Below are 19,774 nucleotides of genomic sequence, written 5' to 3'. Positions count from 1 at the left end.
AATTTTCTTACTGATGAGAAAAGCATCCTTGTTGGAGAATATGGGTTTGGGAATGATTGATGATTATGAGGTGAAATAGATTATAATATTATGAAGAGAATGTTTTAAATGAGTTATGGGTGAAATGGTTTTTGAAAAAATGAATGTATGTGGGGCGAGTGAAAGAAAATGAAAGAAAAGAAGAAATGAACCGCTAATGATCTAAAACGCATGGCCCTTCATTTCATGATTTGAATCAAGATATTCCTATGATTTGAATCATGCACTTGAAAATTTCAAATTAATGAGTTGTGATTCAAATCACATTCTAGATGTGACTCGAATTAAGCCTTTACACCACCAAACACTGGAAATTTTAATTTTTGTGATTTGAATTAGGTTGTTTCTATGATTTGAATCATGAAGCATAATTTTGAAAAAATTATTTAATGCATGAAAATTTTTATTTTGATGTAACACAAAATTATTATGTTTTGTTGTTCCTTTTGGATTTGCTGCATTATGCAAAATAACATAATTTGTTCAAGTTGGTTTTGTGAATAAGAACACATGCGGGAACATATATCCCAACATGTGTCCCTTTTCTAAAGGACAAGACTGCTACATGTGCGCGCGTTTTTCAGTCACATGGAGTGTGTTAAGGTTACTTGTTCAACAAGGGTTGTTTCTATTTTCAATAATCATATTTGTTTGATTATCTAATTAGTTAAATTTAAACCATGGAGATTTAAATTTGAATTCAAATCAATTTTTTTTCTTGTGGAGCTGATTTGGAGAAACAAATCTCAACTATATCTCCATTAATTCTGGACAAGATCAAATCAAATATCCAAAGAAGAAAAGTCCAGAATTGATTTTTATATAAAGGACCCCTTCTATGCCTTGAAGATCACGAGCTTTGAGTATTATTTTAGACTGAGTCCACTACTACAAATATACGCATTTTACTTCGAAAGCGAAGGGTATTTTACCTCGGTTATAGAGGCGAGATAACGAAGAACGTCATGAAAAACTACCACCTTACCCCCCCCCCCCCCCCCGGATTCTGAATAACCGAGGGAATAGGTGAAAAGGTCATTGATTCGATCCCTAACAACAACAATTTTTATTTTCATAACTATGTAGCGCGCACCATTTACCTCTCAATTTTATTTAATATCTGAGGGGAAACTGTCATCATTTACGTTGGGTTTTGTTAATAACCGAGGGGTATAACCATTTTTTTGTCATGAATCTCATTTTTACTGACCTGATTCATTTTTTTACACAGAACCTACAAATTACGTGACAAAATTAAATAATTTTATATAGAACATAACACATAATACTAAATTTAGATGATTTACAAAACCAAATGTACAATGGTTATAATGATATTCTGGACACACAAAACCTCCATTAAGAGAATCTATAAATATTTGACCCTTTTACATATTTGCACCTATAATAACAAAACCTCTATATAATGCTTACAACAACCTAGAAAAACTATTATTTATAATGAGTTTCATGATAACAAAACCTCTATATAATGCTTACAACGTGACTGGTTGTCATATATATCTTCCTTTGAGAATGGTGTTTCATCGCTAAACCTCTATAATTTGAACAAAATTTAAATTATGATAAGCTAACAACAACAACAACAACTTAACAATATATACATAAATTACATTTATATGGATAGTTGATACCTTAGTCCATGAATTGATAATGTCTCTAGAGACAATATTAAACATATGTCTCATAACATAGTATCCACATTCATAGACGTTGAGTTGTTTTCACGTCTACAAATAATTTTCATATTAGCAAAAGTAAAAGAATGTTGAAAAAACACAAGTAATACTTTACATGTAGTTCTATGAACTTTGGCTTTCTACCAGCTATATTACGTTTCACAAAAATGTATCCTTTCATAACTCTATATGTTGGTGAAAATTAAATATGAATAAAAGTTATTCAAAACTAAAGGTAAATTTTGAGTATTACAAATAATACCATTTACCCGCTCAAAATTTGTTGCATATCTTTATCAAGATGATAGTGTAACGAGCATAAAAAACTATAGTACTTTGCTTCGGTAATAAAATAATCAGTTGCCAATGGTCCCTACATAAACACTAAGAATAATTAGTAATATGTAAAAAAATTAATTTATAAATGAAAACACAAATTAAATCATATACTTAATTTTCAATAAACGGTGTCATGTAACATTCTTTATTCTTCTTAACCAACTTATCTTTAATGTGCGTCATGGTAGTGTTTGGTGCATTACCTTCAAATTAAATGTTCAATGGATCTATGAAATAATACTTTTTCAATTTCCATTTAACACACATATCACGCATGGCCCTAATTAAAAGTTAATGCAAATGTCAAAATTTTATGTTATAGTATAAGAACAATGAATAAAAATCGAAATCAATGTAAAAAGTATACTTACTAGCACCATAATTGTATTACAGAAATGTCCAGTCAACTATCTCCCTTCAAAAATTCTATAAGAGCACTCTTATGAAGCATATATTTTTGTTTTGGTTCATGTTTGAATTTAAACGTGGAGACATCTCGAATCTCATTTACCATCCTTAATAGTCTATGAATGTTATCTAGTTGATGTGGTGTGGTCTCAATATTGTGATGCAATTCAAAACAACTATCTTTCGTGCTTGCACCACCCATAACAATTTTCTCAACTACTTTCTCATGCATGTCCAACTGATATGAATTTGGATGGTTTATTACACCCATTGCATTCAATTGTTGCATCATAAAAACAACTGAATACAATACAAAAATTAAAATACACAAACAATAACAACAAAATACAACACAAATATTTTAAATTATACTTATATCTTAATGACATCGCGTGTACACTTCTCTCAGCCAACCTCAGCCAACCACTTTCGCTCCTTCCGCACCCCCTACAACATTTTCTCCCCACTGCTACAAATAATACATTTCATGACGAAGCTTAACACTGAGGTATAAAGTCAATGTGCGCCATGTTTTATTCTTTATAAAAATAAAAACTTACATATTCCCTCGGTTTTTATTATAACCGAGGGGAAAAACAACTCAGGACATGATTCGAATCGTAGCTATTATACAGTTTATGTTTTTATTTGTTTATAGGTGTAAACTAAATTATCTATCCCTTTAATTTTGGATTTAACCGAGAGATAAAATAATCAGATTTTACTATATATAAAAGCACTCGTTAAACATATTTTACCATAATGCTTACTTATATGAAGCCGCCCCAAACTCGCATGCATCGTTCTTTGGGATGAATGATAAGTCGGAAAAAATATTTGTTCTTCTATCTTGAACAAAATATTTTTTCTGCTCTTCCAATCTATCTCACATAAGGGTGTTGATATTGTTGTTGTATTTTTGAAACAACACTCAGTTAAAGAAGAGAGACCATCCTTTGAAAAGTACTCAGTTGATAGATTGCAAATGCAGAAAATCATTTTTTCTTCAAGTTACACAAAGAAGGGAGCTGAACCTTTGAAAAATGCAAAAAATCATTATTGCTTCAAGTTAAACAAAGAAGGGAGTTCAACTTTTGAAAAGAAAATTTTTCATTATTGGAACAGATAACTTATCAGAAGTTGGATAAGTTATGGAATTTTTGAGGGGAACAAAGGGTATATAGCAAAATCTAGATATCACCGAAGATATTCATTAATAAGAGCAAAGATTTGTTGTAAACAATTTATTTTACTACTCGGCGTAAACAATGTAATTTCAAAAAAATATATATTATTCACCTCGGTTTTTGTCATAACCGAGGTGATAGTTAAGTGTTTTTTAGGATATTCACCGGCCTTAAAATAAGAAGATAATTTACCTTAGTTTTCTTATAAAACTGAGGGCTATAATAATCAGATTTTACTATTAAAAACATTCATTAAATAAATTTTACTCTAATACTAACTTATATGTAGCCGCCCCAAAGAGAGGAAATATTTACCGCTGTCCATTTTATGAGTTGCTACTAGAAAAAATCTTTTTGTGGATTTGTCATGAAAAAAGTTGATTAGAAACGCTCAAGAACTTGGGAAACATGTCTCTGGGGGTGGATTGCAAGTGCAGAAAATAAAAATTCTCATGGTGGGAATATATAACTTAGGGGTACAATAAAATTTGGATATCACCAAGATTTGTTGTAAACAGCGTATTTTAATATTCTATGTAAGCAATGTAAAAAAAAAGTTATTCACCTCAATTTTTTATTTGAACTGAGGTGATAGTTTAGCATTTTTTTGAAGATATTCACTGACCTTAAATAATTTTTGTCGTTCATTTAATGATTATCAATACTCAAGACTCTGTCATTAGTGATCCGCGTGAAATCTAAGAGACATCTAAATTCTAATACAAAAGTATGTTGAATATTAAAAATCTAACCTAAATGAAACATGAAGCGCTTGAAACCTAAAGACACTTGAAAAAGTTCTCTAAATGAAACAAGAGCAGAAAATTACTCGGGTTTAAGATTTGTTTTCTTAGATTTTTTTTGAGCAGAAAATCATCTATTTTAATATTGATTTTATTTATCTAACCATTTATTTTGTTTTGCATCAAAATCAAATTCATACAAAGTCATGGAGAATATATTGGCACCTATCGTTTGATCCTCACTAAGTTTCAATGATTCGTGGATCTAAAATTTATATGTTCAGGGAATTTGATTTTTATTTTATTATTATGTGTAAATAATGTAATATTATAGGTAAACATTGTACTTTGTAAACAAATCAATGTATCAATATTTTGGGAAAACAATGTAACGAATTTTTTTATAAAAAAAAAATTAATCTTACCACTCGATTTTATGGATAAACTGAGAGGTAAGATACACTAGTTTGAAAAATAATAAAAGTGCGGCTACTAGGGTTCGAACTCATGTGCATATAAATTTATCCCCCGATTTTTATATCACCGAGATATTAAGTGGCAATTTTTCATGACGCTATTCGTTACATCGCTTCTTTAGTCGAGGTTACATGCATTTCACGTCTGAGGTGTTATGTGTTTTTTGCAGTAGTGTCTGCTCCTCCTACAACATCTTTTCTCGCCTCTCTTGCTCCTCCTGTAACATCCTATATCACCTCTCTCACTCCTCCTGCTCCTCCCAAAATCCTCTCTCACTCCTCTCATATCTTTTCAGCAACTATCTCTTCAATTTCTCTCCTACAATTTACTTGGTTAGTTGATTGCGATAGTCTAAAATGTAACTTCAAGTCGACGTCTCTTTCAAGACCACTGACACGTCCAACATGCTCCTCGGTTCCTTATCAATATATGAATACTTCACGTATGGAGACACTTCGTTATCTTTTAAATTTTTTATATATTCTTCTATGAATTGTGTCTTAAAGTCTCTCTAACGTTCACGACCATATTGAAGCCATTTCTTTTTAGAATTTTATCTTTCGAAACAATAAATACTTGATATATTTACCTAATAAAGTTGAAACTAGTATTAGTATTAAAAAAAACAGATGAACAAATATACTTGTAAAGTGTGTCAACCTTGTAGTCAACTTTGTTCCTTAAAATTTGGACAACTCGAAACCGGTAAATTGAGTCTTAACCAGTCTAAAACTATATAGTTATAAAAAAAATTGAATTGGAAAATATCTACCTTAAAGTATGGACTGTTAGATATTTATTCAACAATTACGCATATGCAGATTCTGTAAATGCTCAAAACTTTTGACCTTGGGCGAATCTGATCCTCGGTCCCCCCTGCTTGAAATATAGGCAGATATATCACGTGGATTTTGCTTATGGACCCAATTGAAAGCTGGCAGTATTACTAGTACTTATGGTCGGTCACTCCACGTTATCTTCTCTTGACATTTATGTTGTGCGGTAATGTTCTGATTTGCGTCTCTTTCCAAAGATTACATAATGGCGAATTTTGCCGATAAACATAAACTGATAAACAAGCCAACCTTTGAAAACAAGCAAGATATGGGTAAGTGTTTACTTTGCCGACTCATGTGTCACTGTTCAATGGATTGTCAATAGTTTTTCTCTTCGAATCTCTAGAAATATCTCTGTCGTGAACCCTATCTAATAATCCATATGTACATGCGTTTGTTACTGTTTTTGATAATTCTTGGCTTACAGTATCAACTTATTCATTTCTTTCCAATTTTAAACTTTTGTCAATATCCTCACTTGCTCTCTCATGAATTAAATTGACACTCTTAATGTAGTTTTTTATTTAGGGTTATATTGGTATCTCTTGGTGGCGGAACTTAGAACTAAAATTGTGGGAAGTTCGTTGGAGTTAAATTATCAAGTTATTAAAAAATTTAAACATTTATGTTATAGGTAAATATACAAAATTGTTCAAATTATAAAAGAATTAAATTTATAAGACATATTAAAATGTAACTTTACGTCGACGACGCCTCTTTCAAGACTACTGACACGTCCAACATGCTCATCGATTTTTTATCAATATATGAATAATGGAGACGCTTCGTTATCTTTTGAATTTTTTATATATTCTTCTGTGAATTGTGTCTTAAAGTCTCTCCAACGTTTACGGGTATATCGAAATTTTTTTTTAAAGAATTTTATCCTCTAAAACAATAAATACTTTGTAAATCGTATATTTACAAGTATTTAAAAAATATAATTAAATTATTGAGAATTAATTTGGTTATATTTGGGAGGTGGGTCTTGAAAGTGGTTTATCTATTGCGCTATTTGATGGAGTAATGTAGATCAACAAGACTTGTATTTAATTTTTATTGACATGAAAAAATGTATGATAGAGTCTCATTTTGTGTAAAACCCTATAAAAAAAGTTAATATGATTTCATATATTCGAGTTATCTAAGATATGTATGAAAGAGTATCGACTAGTGTTTGCACATAGGATGGAGAGACTGACAATTTTACCAAGGCTCAACTCTAGGCCTCAACCTATTTACTTTAATTTTGGATGTGCTCACATAACACATCCAAGAGCTAGCACCAAAATGCATGTTTTTTGTAGATGACATAGTCTTACTTGGAGAATCAGATGAGGATTTAAATGAGAGGTTAAATAGTTGGAGACAAGTTTTAGAAACACATGAATTTCGTCTAAACAAAAGTAAAATGGAGTATATGGAATGTAAGTTTAACAAAAGGAAAAGTGTTTCTAACCTAGAGGTGAAAGCTAAAAACCATATCATTTCACAAGTCACGTAGTTTAAATACCTTGGGTCTATAATACAAAACGATGAAAATAAAATGGGATGTAAACTATTGAATCCAAGTTGGATGGATGAAATTAAGGAGGGTTGCATGATTTTTGTGTGGCACAAAGATTCCGCTCAAGATTAAGGAAAAATGTTATCGGACTACGGTAAGACCTGTGATGTTATACAAGACAAAAATTGGGTGATTAAGAATCATCACAAGAATAAAGTAAGTATAACAGAAATGAGGATGTTATATTGGATGTGTGGTAAGACTTGACATGATAAGATTAGAAATCACAATATTATAGAGAGATTTGAGGTAGCATCTATAGTAGAAAACATGGTGAAAAATAGACTTAGGTGATTTGAGCATGTAGATAGGAGATTTGTATATTACGATAAAGAAAGTAGATCAGATTGAGAGGGGGGTCAAACAGCTAGAGGTAGATGAAGATTTAGAAAAATTATATGGGAAGTTATTAAGAAAGATCTCGGGAATAACGATTTGGATAGAAACATGGTTTTGGAAAGAATATTATGGCGGAAGTTGATTCATGTAGTCAAGCCCACTTGGTGGGATAAGGCTTGGTTCTTGTTGGTTTGTATTGTTCTAGGTTAGTCCAAATGTCAGTCTTTTGCTTTCTTGATCAGAGATTAAGAAAACGCTCGCATGAACACAACTTTCTCTTCTTCTTCATGTATTCCAAATGTATCAAAGAGCTCGTAAAAAATGACCTTCGTATTTTTTTTTTTTGGAGTTGAAAACACTCTATGGATCAAGCCAGTGACGGTTGTAAGTGAGATTTATAATTGAGAACATATTTTGCTTTTAGAGGGTGAAAACACTCTAAGGGTCAAGTTAGTGATGATTGTAACTAAGATTTAAAATTGAAAACAGTGTGTATCCAATTTTAAAATATCTATTAGATTTTGGCGTTGGGTGTCTGAAATTTAAAGCACATATCTTAGAGGACATATTTCAAAAGATCTTGTGAGCTCTATCATTAGACGATATATTAGGATTGGTAAACCCTAATCAAATATACTTCTAAAAATTGTTCATTTCTTAATTTCAAAGATTTTCATAACCTTCTTTTAGACATACTAAGAACAGATATCTGACAACCCTTAAATAAGTGAACTCTAATAAATCGTTCACCCTAATTCATTTTGTCTCGTAAGACTGACCCGAATTCTTAGAAATTGGACCAAATTAGAACACTAGAGCAAAACTATTTATAAACTATCTAAAAGAATAAGCAGCTCTTATTTCCTACACAAATAAAATAAAATAAAAACAGCCCTTAAAACCTATTGAATAATGCTAGTAGTAGTAGTAGTACTAGTAGCAGGATGCTTATAGATGATATTTTAATAAAATAACATCCATGTAGAGAATAGTTTCTTGAATTCTTATCATGAACGGTTTATAGCAACTTTCACAACTAAACCCCTTCACTAATTATTAATTCATGAATTCCTTTCACATCAAAATCCAAATAAAAATAAACCTAATCATCAAATGAAGATGACCTAGAATATTTTTTTGTCAAAACACCTAGAATATTTTTATCTTTATATTTAGCCTTTTAGCCGTCTTCTATTGTGTCTTAAAGCTCCTTTATGATTCTAAATTACAACTTGTGAAGAAAAAAAACGTAAAATACATGAAGTTGCACAATGCATGTGGTCCTAGTAGTCGTAGACAGTAAAACTTGTGATAATGACACACTTTCAACATTCCGTGTCTATTCTTTCTTCCCGAATTCCCGTGTGCTTAACCGCTAGTCCACACCATATGAGCATTGTTGTGGACCAACTTGCATCATCATTGTTTTTTTAACCTTAGAAGAAGAAAAAACACACAATAAGTGTGAACACGCGCATACGTTGTTGCTCCTACAAACAAAGTGTTAAATACTAAGATTGTTGTCTCATAGGACAAAGATTGAAGCGAAGGAAACTTAGAGAGAAAACATTCATGAAGGTGTTTCCTAGGTTTAAGTTTCTTTCAAGAGCAGTGGTTCATGAAGAAAACCAAGATGAACATGTTTTGGAGAGAAACATGTATCCTGTTGTAACAAAAGGAGGTTTGTGTACATCATCTTCACTCACAGTTTGGAAAAAATCGCTTCTTATGAATTGTAAAGGCTTCACGGTTATTGATTCATGTGGTAACCTTGTATATCGTGTTGATAATTACTCCCTGCACCCCCAAGAGCTTGTTCTTATGGATGCTTCTGGAAACTCTCTCCTCACCATGCGTCGCCACAGGGTATAGCATCACTTTCCAACTTCATTTTATTTCATATTTCATATATAAAATGGCTCTAAGATCTTATGTTGTTGTGATTTGGTTGCAGAAGCTTGGATTAGTAGACAATTGGTGTGTATATGAAGGGGACTTGGGGAACCATTGTACGAGGAGAACAAGAACATGTAGGACAAGAAAGAGTCCTGTTTGTTGTGTAACAAAGAGTGTAAATATTTTAAACGGCAATTCCAATGTTCAAGCGTATGTATACCGTGTAGCTTCTGGGTCGGATAATCGTCGCGCAGCATTTACGGTTGAAGGTTCATATGCGCAAAGAACGTGTAAAGTGTTGGATGAGTGCAAGAAAGCTGTAGCTGAAATCAAGAGAAAAGAGACCAATACTAAAGATGTGTCTTTTGGAGTTGAGATTTTTCAGTTAGTTGCTCATCCAGGGTTTGATCCTGGTTTTGCTATGGCACTTGTTTTAGTACTTGATCAAATGTTTTCATAGCATATACTTCATAGAGTAATAATATTACATTTTCGATTTTCAATTTCTATTTCTATGTTCAACGAAAACTTATTATGATTCCATATGAAATAGCACAGAGAAAGCAATGAATTCTGCTGTTTTATACACCTGTGTTTAAATGTTACAACATCTGAATCATGTTTTGCCCTTGGACAAAACACTTGCAACAAATTCATTGCAGTCACAACATAATAATAAATATATATACAAAGAGCCTAAACATTTGCTAATCACACTACAACTACAGCTTCTAGCTGCTGATGAGAGTCAACAGAATAATGATTGATCAATCTGACTTGTCTCTTCCTCTTTTCCAATCCATCAATACAAATTTACCACCTTGATGATGTTGACTGTCATAAGCCTTATCCAAATCCCTTGCAGGTGGGGGCATCATCATACAATGTTGCTGCTTTACAGTGCTTGCATTTGCATTTGTATTTGTACGTTTGTTTTCTACAACTGAGTTCCTAACTAGTTTACTGGGTAATGATGATCTGCCTGATTTTGAATTTGAAGTTGGCCACGGACAGCCACCTCCTTTCTTTACATTATTGGAGGGACCGCTATTCTTATTATCGACGGTTGAAAGCCTTGGCTTCTTCGAGGTCGTTATGTGCTCCACTTTTCTGGCCACCATGTTAGATCCAACCAGTGAAACTGGCGTTGAAGGCCCGTCTTCATGTTTCTCATTCGATTTTAAATAGCAAGTTTTCATGGCCTTGTGTGAAGGTTTCCTTTGCCATCTTAAAATTCCATCTGAGCTCTGCCGAATTGAACGAGTTTTAATTTCACATAGAGTTTGTGCAGCAACTAATACTGCGGGGCAACGATCATCTGCTGCAAACAAAAATGTTATTTTGGTCAAAGAAAACACCATGTACAGAAATATTCAGACTAGTGTCCACTTGCAAAGGATGTGTGTTTTACTCAATAAGATCTTACCATTTTCTTTAGTATCAACTTGGCCTCCAGATTCTGCAGTTTCAGGATTGAGATTAGTCAAATGATTCCATCAAAAGGAGAAAGTGAACGGAGATGGGAGAGGGACAAGGAAATTAAAACTCATCCAATTTCATTCTCAACTTTGACAAGTGTCATCATATATATTAGTCCCTACACTATAGAAACATGAATAGGAGTTCTTGGTTAATGTTTTTGTCGGAAACTTCAATTCTCAATCTACGTATTTGTGAGACAACATAGTCATCAGCTATGGACTATGAGTAAAGTAGATAAACTCCTTTTAGTAATGATTCTGTAGTGCAGGGACCAATTATGATAACATGCGCTGAAGTTCAGGCTGGAAAGAGGTTCACCCAAATAAAAATAGAGATAAAGAGATACAAATTTAGGTAGCATGTCGTTTTTTTACCTGTATTAACCTGAAAATCTTTAGAACATGATACAGAAGACGAGGAATCCAACCGGCGGAAAGGAAGATTAGCGAAAAAAGATTGAATAAGTTTGCTGTCTGAATTTCCAGATGAAGGAACAAGGCTCTGATCATAACTGAATGAATCGAGGTCTGTGAACGAACTGCGATCAATATCAGTAGAGGTAGCAATGAGACCTATCCTTGCCCATTTACCTCGGCACGTACTTCTACTTGTTGATAACTTAGCTGTGTCAGAATTAGCTCTAAAATTGCCACCAAAAGCATGTGACCATGGGAAGGATGGCAAGCTTGGTCGACGAGATACCTGCTTGCCTGAACGTAGATCATTACTATTCTTTGTACTAATCGCAAGTTTGGACACATCAATCAGCAAAGACTCAGATTCTCGAAACGGGTGCAGTGCAATCTGTTCTAATACATCCTTAGGTTGACATAATGGAAAGTCGAGCGGACTAGCTTTACAATCTGTTTCGCTACAAGGATCCTGGATGTCAAGCGCTAGTAAGTACAAAATCACATTAACATTACACACGTAAATTATTTTAAGCATGAATGACCAAGCAAGTGCAGTAAGTTCCTTTTAGTGATCAGAGAAGTCAAATATGATGGTGCAGCCTTCATGAGCAGTGCACTAAATTCAAAATTTATTTTATCATAACACAAACTGAATGTAAGCTCGAAACTATTTCATACTAACCTTCTGAGACGAAGACATATCTGTTGAGCAAGACTGCTCTTTATCCTCATTTACATCGCTTTCTACTGCACAAATTGAACTAACTTGAGAAGTGGACATTTTCTTGTTGGGGGAGTAATCCATCTCCATGTTTTGAGACTGAACAGGTTTCGGGGACTGAATGATAGAGCAAGCCTTTCTAACTGAACTCAAAAAACTTTCATTGTTATTTGATGCTTTCTTCCCCTTATCTTTGCTTATAATAGGACAGTCAAACGTGCCCTTGAGAAGCTCATCCAACGGAGGTTCATCCATGAGATTTGTGACATCATGAAAATCATGTTTCAGACCATACAAACCTAACAAATAGATAGCACCAGCTTTAAACTCTAAATAAAATATCAATAAAACAAAAGAGTATATTTGTTAATTGGAATGGTAGGTTAATGATGCCATGACAGATCAGAACACATCATTAGCTGATGCATAGCTGTATGTGAGTTAGAGACTAACTATCAGGAATTACAGGTAGGTGGTACGAAATCAGTAGTATTTAGAAAACCATTATTTTGATATGTTCGAATAAAAAATTGGCTTATAAGTTAAAACTTCAATTGTAATAAACAAAAATAAATGACACTAAAGTTTAACAAAATTTGTAATTAAACAAAATTATGTGAATAAAAATTTATAAAGATAGGGAAACTGCAAGAGATTTACAACCAAAAAAAAAGAGCACCATAGCTGTAGTAATTACATTTACATACCAAAAAAGTTGTTCCCTCCATTAGAAGAACTGAAGATTGATGTACCCATTTTCATAGAGGATGACTCGAATTTAGCCTTTGAAGAAGGCACTTTAAAGTTCTTCTTATCTCCACGCTTGCTATAATTTCCCTTTTGCTTTGGTAATGGACTTCCCTCTGTACCGAAAGAAAATCAGGGGAAAACACGTTAAGAGCATGTAGACAGAAATCCATCAATTGTTTGTTAGAAGAAAACAATACCTGGAGAAGTACACTTCAGATTATGTGATCCAAGCTTGTCAAAACTATCTTTTGACTCTTCAGTTCCATTAAGGCTTGTATAATCTTCCGATTGGGACATCCGTGGTCTTTTTGAACCCGAACTGTTACTCCTATTAGATTTTGATGACTTACGTTGTAACGGGACACCTTCCATTGTGGAAGTAATTATAGTACAATTTTTGCCATTACCGCTGAACTTATTTTTTACCAAATCTTCACACTTGATCTGAGGAAGCTGATTGGAACTCTTACATGGTTGAGTCTTTAGAAATTCATTACAGGAGGAAAACTCGGCAGAATTTTTCATATTTGCAACATCTAGCATAAGATCATGCAATAGTCAATACAAAAGAAAAAGAGATAACGAGCATATCAAAATTCAAAAGTTAAGAAGACCAGCATGAATAGGCTAAACATCCTAAAATGGATAATTCAACGATCGCAACCCACATGAAACAAATAACTGTATGTGGCATTCACCTAACAGAATCATCCAGTAGCACTGAAAGAAAAGTCAAGACAGTTACAGTAACAACTGTTTCAGAAAGTACGAAGCTCCATCACTAACCAAAAACACTTGGAAGATTTGGAAGATTTATCACAGCACCCACCCTACATTTAACTAACAAATATACATAGCAAACAGAGCATATTATAATATGAAACACCAAAAGAGACACCGAACATGACAACGACACTTACACTTAAGCACGATAATAATGTAACAGAATGGAATAAATGAATGTAACTACATGTGTCACTGTCAACCAATAACTTCTATAGCACTCACACCTATGAGAAAATGTGTGTCCATGTCATCCGTGTCCAAAACCAACATCGACACTTGTGATTATGTTTAATTTTCATTTTTTCAAATTATTATCGGTGTTGACATGTCAGTGTCGGTGTTGTGTTTCTAGTGTCCGTGTTTTGTTGCCCATAACACTGACATTTGTTCTAACATTTGTTGGGTGCTAAATATATATACTCATCGTTAACCTCATTAACCGGCATAGTCTAGTTGTGCCCTTTTGCAAAATCAAGTTCAGCCATTCCTTGAATCTAACCTAAAACACTGACAAAATGGATCAAGAAAACTATCTCAGCCACAATTAGAGCACTCGTGAATCGGTTCATTTTCAGGTATCAAGATACCAAAATCATGAATACCAGTCATAAACAGCAGAATAACTCATCATAAATTATATATAATTAAAAAAAAAAAAAAGACAATTAAAAAGCAGAAACTAGCTTTACTTTACCCAATCTTAAAATTTACATCAATTCAATAAACATATAAAATTTATTCTTTTTCATAAATTTGAAGAGTGTAGTCAATTAAACAACAGAATATCACAGATAATGACAGAATTTACTCAAGTAAATACAAACAGTAATTGTAAAAAAAATCGAAGGGGTTGAAAAAACAAGGAAATGAAATTGAGATAAGGAAAACCAGTAACAAACCATTTTGGAACGAATTATCGTCTGTGGGTCTGCCAAAACCCTCGGATCCCATGAATTGACGCGAAATTCGAAGAGAAAATTGAGTTAATTGGAAAGAAGAAGAAGAGAAAACCTAAACCCTTTCAACAACGCTTTAGTGTTGACGATGATGAGGAATAGAGAAAGTGAAGAAGAGTGTTTGGTGGAGAAGAGAGACATGGTTGTTGTTGTAGTTGCGGCTGTTGAAAGTGTTTTAGGGCAAAATGAAGAGATTGAGAGATGGTATATATAGTTTTTGGGAAATCATCTACTGCCTTCTCATGTAGTCCGTCCGTTCCGAATATTCCGGTCAGCCCCATATCACATTATATTTTTTATTTTCTCTTCATGCTTTTTGACGTGGCGTTATCCATTTTACTGTTTCTAGACAAATTTATTTCTATAACTTTAATTCTTTTCAAATTTAATTATACAATCATCTCATCAACCTCACTATGAATTTCACTTGTTACTTTTTAAATCTAATGTCCATTTTCTCGGTTTCATTGGCAACTGAGGAGAAAGATATGTGTTTGTTTATAGGCAAAATATATTTTTTGGTCCCTTAACTATATTTCAAAGTCTATTTTGGTCCCTTATCACTAAAAAGTAACAATGTTAATGCTAAGCATTTTGGACCTATAATATTTGTCATTTTTTTGTCCTATAATTATTAGTGGTTTGCTTACCAATCATTTTCCATTTATACAAAAATCAAAAGTCAATACATACTATTAGCAGGTGTAACAAATTATTTGCCATTGATAACTTTAAAATTCAATACAGACTTTTCCAAACATTACAACACTAAAACAAATTACCAACTCCAATTCAATACTAAAACAAATGTCAAATTCAATACATACTAATTCAAAACATTACAACATACTAATATAGACTTTTCTAAATGACAAACACTAAAACAACACAGAACAGCCTTTTCCAATTTTTTTCAGAATTCATCATCTTCTTCAACTCCCTTGTCTTTTGTTTTAGTCTATCATTTGTTGCCTTTAAAGATACCAACTCCAATTTTGCTGCATCAAATTCATTTTGAATCTTCTCCAACCTACTATTTTGCATCTTCATATACTGGTCTTTCTCATCCACCACATCATCAAAGAACCATTGAAAAAATCCACACCTTGTTTGGGTTGAACCCTATGGATTTTCAACATTCGCATTAATCAGAAGGCAATACATGAGATGAACAAACAAGTGAAATTCGTTTTTACCTTGTAATTACGACAACCCCAAAATTGCTTCCCAAAATCCGTGCTAGTTGAAGCCCTACGAAGCAAAGTTATCTTTCTACACCCATATACGGGTTTCCATCTCAAATTTCCAGCAAAACCACCACCACTCTTCGTGTTAGATTCATAAGAACATGGCCATGCAACTGATGATGATGTCTGCTTCATTTTAAACAATCAATTTTGGAAACTGACTTGGGATTGAAACAAAAACCCTAAAATTTGGGGAAGAAGTCAAGATGAAGCACTCTGAAGGAAACGGTGAAGAAGACAAGGTTGAAGAAGGGAGTATATAACATTCCACATCACCTGCCACGTATACAAACCTAACTTCCGCTTGTGCCATTTGGACAAAAGGACAAACGTGGTCCTTTTTGAACAATTAAAGGACCACTTTGACACTTTTTTAGAGATAAGGGACCAAAATGGACCTTGGGGTATAGTTAAGGGACCAAAAAAGGGTATTTTGCCTTGTTTATATTATCAACATATCTTTGTCGTTTATTTTAAAAGTAACAACGGTCAATATGATGCAAATTTATCAATATATATTAAACAGCATTGATCTTTAACAAATACACATCATTTAATATATTAGAATATAAATATCAGTTGATTTTTTTTGGTGTGTGAGCTATTGTGTTTAGTAGTATTATGCATATCCTAATACTAAGTACTAATTGTTTGTGTTATGTAGGTGTGGAAATAGGTTAGGCTTATACTAGGCTTTATAAGGTCGGGGTATGGCCTACAATAAACTTGAAAGGCCCGAGTCTGGCCTGTGGCCTATAATAGGCTCTCTTTTTTGGCCTGACCTGGCCTTTTTAAAAGTCTGGTCTGACCTAAAAACCTATTTTTCATTATGGTTTTCAATTAATCCATATTATTTAAGAAACCTTATAAGTCGTCATATATATGCATATATAGTCTGGCTTATTTAGGATTTGTTCTAATATATATGCATATATAGGCTTGTCTATTAAGTCATTTTTCTAATGTATATGCAAATATAGGCCGGCCTATGTAGCCTATTTTTAATATACATGAAAATATAGACCGACCTATAGGGCTTCATAGGCTTTTTTTAATAGCCTAAGCCTGACCTGTTTTATTAAATAGGCTTTTAAAAAAGTCTAAGCCTGGACTTTTTGTTTAATAAGCCTGGCCCTGGTCTGGTCTTATATAGGTTAGGCCATAGGCCCCTATAGGCCGGTCTGGCCTATTCCCATCCCTAATGTTATGCATGACTAAGTATGTGATTGATTGCATGCTAATAATTGCTAGTTGGTAGGATTGTATGCTACTAACTATGTGTTAACTGAGTGTCATGCATGACTAAGATTGTGAATGATTGCATGATGACTTTTTTATGTTGTTGTGTTATAACTCTGATGAATGATGTTGATGATAAAATGGTATGCTTTGACAGTGTTTGCAGCATGTTACTTGTTCTGATAGATGGGTGTTCTTTATCTTGAAGAGTTATCTTTCCATAATTTGCCAAAGAGGGAGACTGTGGTTCCTTGATAAATTTGCTACATTATGCAAAAGAAGAAAAATGTTCAAGTATTCAAGATTGCTCTAGCTTGGTCAAGTAGTTTTCTGGTGCAGAACGGACACATGTTGGAAACGATGTCACGACATGTGGGTACAATATTTGGGCCTTACTTGACAGGCCAGTTTGCTACGTTTTTGGCAAATTTTCTAATTAAGATTCAATTAGATTTTATTGCCTTTAGTTAGCAATATGATTATATGATCTGTAAAGATCAAATCAGATTTAAGTGAATATTTAATTTGAAACAAACCAAATCATATCTTTTTGTTGGAGATATTTGTGGAACAAATCATATCCAATTGATTGTGCATTATTTTTGGATGAAATCAAATCAAATATCCAAGGAGAAAAGTCTATAATCATTATGTTATATAAGAAGCTCAAATCCGACATTGGAAAGTAGACAGCGCATTAGAGATCTGTATAGTGTTAGTAACTTAGCATAGTGTAGGTTTGTCTAGTTGAGTTATAATTCAACGTTCATTCACATCGATTAAGGTTGATCACTAGGGTTTAGTGATTGAGAGAAAGTGAGATGGGTTGTCATATTTAGGCAGAGTCCTAAATAGAAAATCATTGAATAGTAATAGGAATAAGAATTGCACAACACAGGACTTGTTGTTCCTATATGACTAAATTTACTAAACTAATAATAGTGAACTTTCATTCTTGGGTTGGAAGTCTACCCTCCAGACGTAGGTGTTGTTGCATTGAACAAGGTTACCAGTTATAGTGTTCTTTATTGCCTTTTTACTTTATCGTCTTGTATTAGTTAGATTATCCTGATTATGGTGATTATGGTTTAACTTGTCGAACTAATTGTCCAGGACATCGCGTTCGACATATATCTCCTTAGAAACAAATTTTCAATTGGTATCAGATCAGACACCTTAGCATGTTAGGTGAGCTCCATTGAAGATAAATTTTGCTCAAATATGCACAATTAAATATGGAGGATCAGTCAATAAACCACCTGTTTTAGATGACATTAATTATCATTATTGGAAGTCTGTGATTATTGCCTTTCTCAAATCCATGGGCAACAAAGTATGGAAGGTTGTGATAAAAGGGTGGAAATATCCAGTGGTTTCTTTTGAAGATGGTACAACCATCTTGAAACTAAAAGTTGATTTGATTGATGCTAAAGATGATGAAGCTCTTGGAAACTCCAAGTATTCGAGTGATATCTTCAATGGTGTGGACAAGAACATGTTCAAGTTAATCAACACATGTTCAGAAGCTAAAGAAGCATGTGAGATTCTTAAAATTGCACATGAAGGTGTGTCCAAAGTTTGTATGTCAAGGTTGCAAATCATTACCACTAAGTTTGAGAATCATATGATGAATGAAGATGAATATATATGTGAATTCCACATCAGATTGCGTGATATTGCCAACACGTTTTTTGCCTTAGGTAAAAAAATGTTTGAAGAAAAGCTTGCCAGAAAAACTCTCAGATTATTGTCTAAGAGGTTTGATATGAAAGTGATTGTAATTGAAGAAGCTTAGGACTTAAGCAATATTGAGGTTGATGAACTCATAGTTTTCCTTACAAACCTTTGAGATGGCCTTCAAAGACATAACTGAAAAAGAAGAACAAAAGGGTAACATTTGTATCTAACAGTGATGGAAATGGAAGTCAAGGTGATAAAGAAGAAAGCTTGTCAAATTCTATAACTATTCTTGGAAAAGAAATTCAACCAATCCTTAAAGAACTTGGACAAAAAGTGGATATTACATGTCCAGGACAAGAGGTCTGACATCAGTCCCCAAGACAAAGGCGATAGTGAAGACAAACCCAATAGTATCAAGTGTACTCAGTGCTATGAATGTGAAGGTTTGGGATACATTAAAGTTGAACGCTATGCCTTTTTAAAGAAATAGAAAAGGGGACTATCCATTACCGGTCTAATTATAATGATTCAAGTGAGGGAGATAATGTAAACAATGTAATAGCTTACTATCTAAAATATGAGGCGGAAATTGAGTATAGTGATGAAGACATGACAGATAAGGAGTTAGTTGTTACTTACAGGATTTTACTCCTCAAGTGGGGGGAAGCTTGCATGGAAGTGAAAAACAGAAGAAAAAAACTATCAATGGTATCCTCCAAAAGAAGGTGAAACAATCTACTACTGTCACTGATCTAGAAGAAGTTTCCCTGTTAAACTCCCAAACTAGAAAATATGACAATATATATTTACATGCTAAACAATGGGTCTGATATGCAAGATGAAATACTGGAAGATGGGAAAATGTCAAAAAAATATGAAGGGACTAGGGTTTTCCCCCCAAGTTCATGAGCAAGAAGGACACAAATCATCCTGAGAAGTTTGTTCCTCCTAAGAACAAAACTGAGTTCC

General features: G+C 33.3%; 2 protein-coding genes across 5 annotated transcripts; one reads left to right on the top strand and one right to left on the bottom strand.

Annotated features, from left to right (window-relative positions):
* Window positions 1-8,866: 8,866 nt before the first annotated feature.
* LOC131603677 (protein LURP-one-related 17) lies at window positions 8,867-10,034 on the top strand. Its single transcript, XM_058876092.1, has 2 exons — window positions 8,867-9,501; window positions 9,590-10,034. The coding sequence occupies exons 1-2, from the start codon at window positions 9,208-9,210 to the stop codon at window positions 9,989-9,991; spliced, it is 696 nt and encodes a 231-aa protein (XP_058732075.1). The 5' UTR covers window positions 8,867-9,207; the 3' UTR covers window positions 9,992-10,034.
* Window positions 10,035-10,088: 54 nt separating this feature from the next.
* Window positions 10,089-14,906, bottom strand: LOC131603676 (uncharacterized). 4 transcript variants are annotated; one of them, XM_058876091.1, is made up of 9 exons: window positions 14,583-14,906; window positions 14,115-14,190; window positions 13,596-13,737; window positions 13,095-13,433; window positions 12,855-13,010; window positions 12,109-12,446; window positions 11,388-11,895; window positions 10,958-10,990; window positions 10,089-10,852 (listed from the first exon to the last, which is right to left on the bottom strand). In XM_058876091.1, the coding sequence occupies exons 3-9, from the start codon at window positions 13,606-13,608 to the stop codon at window positions 10,299-10,301; spliced, it is 1,941 nt and encodes a 646-aa protein (XP_058732074.1). In that variant the 5' UTR covers window positions 13,609-13,737; window positions 14,115-14,190; window positions 14,583-14,906; the 3' UTR covers window positions 10,089-10,298. The 4 variants fall into 4 exon arrangements, with proteins under 4 accessions (XP_058732074.1, XP_058732073.1, XP_058732071.1 ...); XM_058876090.1 differs by having other exon boundaries at window positions 13,596-14,190; XM_058876088.1 differs by lacking the exons at window positions 13,596-13,737; window positions 14,115-14,190 and having other exon boundaries at window positions 14,583-14,905.
* Window positions 14,907-19,774: the final 4,868 nt, after the last annotated feature.

Source organism: Vicia villosa, linkage group LG5 (genome assembly GCF_029867415.1).
Source record: "Vicia villosa cultivar HV-30 ecotype Madison, WI linkage group LG5, Vvil1.0, whole genome shotgun sequence".
In the NCBI taxonomy this organism is placed as follows: Eukaryota; Viridiplantae; Streptophyta; class Magnoliopsida; order Fabales; family Fabaceae; genus Vicia; species Vicia villosa.
The sequence above is the reverse complement of the archived record's forward strand: the minus strand, read 5'-3'. Positions and strand labels throughout refer to the sequence as shown.